Source organism: Humulus lupulus, chromosome 1 (genome assembly GCF_963169125.1).
Source record: "Humulus lupulus chromosome 1, drHumLupu1.1, whole genome shotgun sequence".
Classification (NCBI taxonomy): Eukaryota; Viridiplantae; Streptophyta; class Magnoliopsida; order Rosales; family Cannabaceae; genus Humulus; species Humulus lupulus.
The window spans coordinates 136,013,970-136,019,242 of record NC_084793.1 but is presented as its reverse complement, the minus strand read 5'-3'; the positions used below and the strand labels follow the sequence as shown (position 1 = coordinate 136,019,242).

Sequence of the window (5,273 nt, the reverse complement as noted above, 5' to 3'; positions counted from 1 at the left end):
AAAGTTTAAATAAAACTTTAAGAAAAATAACACAATTAGATACAATCCAAGACTTTGCATAGCATGAGATGATACAACCAAGGATACAATTTCAACATTTTGATCCTGTTCGATAACTATTTTGATTTTACAGCTTTGGGAACTCTCTATCGATTTATGTCATTGGATGATAAAAACTAGAAAGACCAAAGTCTATCTACTTGTGTGTAGAGTATAGTAACTTTTATTCTTACACTTCCAATTTCTACAGATACTAAGAAGTGGTCTTTTGCATCTATAATTATAGTGAATATGACACTTTATAACAAGATGGAAGATGAATTTTTCAGTGATTATTTGCTAATATACATTGAAAAGAAAATTGCTGAAAAATTTAGTATAGATTCACTTATAGATTATTTTTGTGACAAGCAAAAGAGACATTATGCATCTTAATAGATTATGAATGAAATTATGTTTTTTGAAATATTTTTTTAGTACTGGAGTTTCATCTAATCTTTTGGTTCCGTCCCTACTTACATGAGAATTCTTTTTTGAGAAGATTGGGAAAATTTAATTAGTGATGGGACGAGTTTGGTTGTGTTACAAGCCATTATAGTACAAGATTTTGATCATATTGCAGACAAGAACTTCCAAAGAGAGTTAGCGGAAGAGTAGACTTGTTTATGAGTTAAACCTAATGAATTTCTTGTGGTATTTTTTTTCCTAGTAGTTATTACGAATGTTTTACAAAAACATATAAATGAAATGATAAATGCAGTCTCAGTTACGTGGATTCCAATTTAGCAAACGAAATCATATATCAACATACTTCTTTCTTCCACAACTTTTTCAGGCTCACTCACTCACAAGTGTAGAAGTTCTACAACATTATTATTTTGTAAGAGCTCATTAGACTTGTACCATACATTCCGAGCCGAGTTTGAAAAATCACTTTTCCCTCTACGCAACATGACAATCTGTAAATGGCACCAGCTTATATTACACAAGTATTCAGTAGATATGAAATATATTATAGAATTATTTGTTTGACCATACAGAAATAGTATGATCTTATTCGATTTATACCAAACTTCTTACTCCTGCACCCTGAAATGATGAGTTTGGATATTTTCAACATTTTGTTTCTTGAAAGTGCTGTCCTTTCTATGCGTCATAAACTTGCCCCAATTGTACGACTTAAATTTAGGACAATTGTTCTCATCAAGCAGCTCGTCCAAGGGCTTGACCACAGTGTAGTGTGCAGGGTTAAGGAAAAATGGAATTGAAAATCTGTCCTTCTCTGAGTTCACCATCACCCTATGTTCCACGCTCTCGTATTTGTCATTACTCCAAACCTGAATGAATGCATCCAAATGTTATATGCTCATTGGTAAATATTATCCTATTAACGTATTATAATGTATGATAACTAAGAAAAATACTAATAATAGGCGTCACTGCAATATGCATTTCAACAACCATATTAGTATTATATAGTACACGGTATTAAATCATATAATTGGACCAGCTAAGGACCCTGGTTATTCAAAATTAAATTTACTATATCATCGAAAATTAGCATTGCTACAGGGAATATGTTGTATGCTACAATTAATACATACACATATATAGAGAGTTTTTAGGGTATTAACTTTTTCTATTTTTATGCTAATATGACCGTGTATATTATAGTTATGTAAGTTCTTTTATAAAATTTTGAAATATTATGGATATTAGGGTGCCAAAATTAAAATTTAAACAACATTTTTCAAGCGCGCATAAAAAACAAAACAGACACGAGTACAATAAGCTATTTGAATTCTAATTTCGGCACTCTATAAATTATTTAGAATTTTTTAAAAAATTTGTTAGAAATCTCCTATAACTACAATATATACCACCATGTGCCAAAATATAAAAAAACTTCGTACCAACGAACAAAATAAAATCCCTATAGTAATAGTCCCCATTTAATTTATATATATATAGAATTTTTTTTAATTTTGCCCCTAATGTAGGGCTTGTCCTATCTATAGATGCCTCATTTAATAAAAAAAATGAGATACCTACATGATTTATTTATTTTTACTTTTTTTTATCCGAATACCAACATGAAAATGTAATTGTCCTGGGTAAAGAGGACAAGCTAATATTATTTAGTAATACGTACAAAATAAAGTAAGAGGAAATGTGAGGGTATTGATGAGAAAGGTCGTACCTGAACAATGTCCCCAACATTTATGATAAAAGCACCTGGGGTGGGTTTTACCCGAATCCATTCTCCATCTGATTTCTTCCTGACTTCCAATCCTCCGACGTCGTCTTGAGCTAGCACAGTTAAGGCACCACCATCCTTATGGCGACCCACACCAAGGGCCAAGTCCGGAGAGGGGCAAGGCGGGTAGTGATTGAGTCTCATAAATGTAGTTTGATGGTCTTCGAAGTGGATATTGAGACTGTTTGCTGCCAAGCCTAGACTCAGAGCAATAAGTTCGAGCATCTTGTAAGCTAGTTTTCCCACTTCTCTACCATATTCCTTACATGCTTCCCTAGTCATCATAATAGTTAATTGAAATTTTGTGTTTTATATATATATATATATATATATATATATATATTAGGCAGAAGCAAATGTAAGTTTGCTTAATTTTAAAATTATAAACATGTTTATCAAATATGTACTTATTTTTATTATACTATTTAATTATCATATAAATTTTAAATAAATAAAAAATATCATAAAAATAGATATAGGATGTTTAATATAATGTATGACATAAATGTATTTAAAAAATTAGAGAAAAATATTGTCTATAATTTTAATAAAAAATAGTTCACTTTTAAAAAAAAAAAATATAATAAAATAGATTATAGTTCTATAGTATATATAAATATTTATATCAATAATCTCTACACATATAACTTCTAAACACAATATCTACATAGATATATATTTACATGGCGATATGACATATATATAAATTGCAATAATATTTAGAAAGAAATTAATAATAAAAATAAAATAAGAAAGAAAAAATCATAGTGTAGAGTAATATACATGCATCAATAACTATTTTTAGTTTCTAATGTTTATTGCAATGTCGTGAATTTGATGAAGAAAAAGAGCTAACAAACTATCACATAAATTTATAAGATAAAAAAATGATATGCATGCCTTTATTATTTTTAAATAAATATGATTTAATTATTTAAATTATCATAAAATATCTTAAAAATATCATATTTTAATTAATTAATTTATTTTTGTTTAACTTTATATTTGTTATAATTTTTGAATTTGGTAGTGACAACAAGATATTATATATTATATATTTAATATAATATAAATATTATACATGAAATTTAAATTTATTTTTGCTGCTAGTTGATAGTAGATTATATTATAATATACATTTAATATAATATTATTATAATAAGTGAAGTTTAAGTTTGAGTTTAATTAAATTTATTTAAATTATAAAACATATAATTTTATTATTTTTAAATAATTATCATTATAAAATATCTAAAAAATAATAAATCAAAACCAAAAATTTTCTTTATATACACCCTTTTTACATAGTAGATATATATATATATATATACTGAAAAGCTTTAAATGGAAAGTCGAAACGAAGAGTCATTTGTACTCTGTATGGAGATGTTTATGTGATTACATGCCCATATGAGCTTCCTTATTAAGAACTAACGAAGTGAGTTAGTACTTGAAAGAGTTACATATAATAACGGAGCTCGCTGCTTACCAAGTAGTATAAAGGGATATAAATTATATGTTCAGATAATATTTGCCCACAAAAATTATAGTTATCATAATGTGTGAGACCTCAATCCTTTAATATACCTGTGCAAATATATCATTTAGGACAGTATTGGGATAAAGTAAAATATATCTATGCTGGTCACGATAAGAATGAATTTTCTTCACACCAATTATTATTAATTTTAATTTGGGTAAACTCAGTAGCAGCTGACTCCTCTCCATTTTTGCTGCGTTTTATTTTGTAAAAGAATTATAATACCCTTTGAAAAGATTTATCCTCAGTTACCCTTGGCATCCAAATATTCTATCCCCGTATACATACAATATTTCTATACAAGTAATTTTATTACTTCACCACGTAAATTACGATTACCTTAACTCGGGTGGGTACTCAGGCCACCGATTGAACCACTCAACGACTCGGTCGTCCATGGGATCACTCGAAACCGGGACCACAGTGGGCTCCTGTACTGCCACGTCAAAAACCTCCTTCCAGTCCCTAACATTCTTTGTATTTTCTGCATCAAAGTAACCCAAAACACTCACCTCGTTCCTCCTCACCTTCCTCTTCTCCTCTAGATCCTGATCAAAGAACCTCCTCGCCGCCGACTCCAGTTTCCGGCGACAATCCAGAGACACGCCGTGGTTGGTCACCTGAAAAAATCCCCACTCGCTGCACGCGTCACCGATCTCTCTCGCGAGTTTCTCAATGGCCCTGCTATCGACCGAATTGGAGGCGCTTATTGCCGGTGAGAGATCGATGAGTGGTATGCTCTCCGCTTCGATTACGGCGAGCCTAGGCCTGTGCCCGGGATCTTGGATGAAAGCCGGATCGATCTCTCCCATGGCTGCGCCTACGAAATTAATAATTGAGCTTGAGCTTGAATTTAAGTCTACACTAGCATTTGATGACACCATTCAATTTAAATATGTAATGATTGACTGATTAATAAGTTTATTGACGGAGCGAGGATGATGGAAATTCTTGTAAAGAAGGTCATGGTAGTTGGATTAGGTTGATTAATGATTGATTAATTTAAGCACTGAAGTTAGAGATGATATTGGCGTTTGTGTTCTACTTTTCTTTTTCTTCTCCAATGATGGTATTGCACGACTTTATTTACAAGAAAAAATAACAAGTATAACTACTACCAATAATCTAATTTTGGCATCACTTGACCACTATGACTAGGCGTGTCGAAATCATTCGGGAGTAGGTGTCGAAAAGAACATGACAAGTTTATGAGGGTCACATTAGATTTTTTGTTTGGAAAAGAAGACATCCTCCATTAAAATTAGACATTAGATACAGGAATATTAACATAAATAAAATATGGAATATCACCATTCCACACAAGTGTAATGTCTGGCCCTAAAGGCACGTGAGCTAGAGAGAGCTAGAGAATGAACTAAACTATTTACATGAGAAATAGTAGCCTAAGTAATGGAAGAGAAGTTTTTGAAAATTTTGGTGGTTTGAAAACTCAGCTCACTGTACTGAGAGCTATTC

General features: G+C 30.9%; 1 protein-coding gene across 1 annotated transcript; it reads right to left on the bottom strand.

The window, feature by feature from the left end:
- Window positions 1-781: 781 nt before the first annotated feature.
- LOC133798104 (protein DMR6-LIKE OXYGENASE 2-like) lies at window positions 782-4,829 on the bottom strand. Its single transcript, XM_062236302.1, has 3 exons — window positions 4,137-4,829; window positions 2,201-2,531; window positions 782-1,337 (listed from the first exon to the last, which is right to left on the bottom strand). The coding sequence occupies exons 1-3, from the start codon at window positions 4,679-4,681 to the stop codon at window positions 1,077-1,079; spliced, it is 1,137 nt and encodes a 378-aa protein (XP_062092286.1). The 5' UTR covers window positions 4,682-4,829; the 3' UTR covers window positions 782-1,076.
- Between the last annotated feature and the right edge of the window lie 444 nt (window positions 4,830-5,273).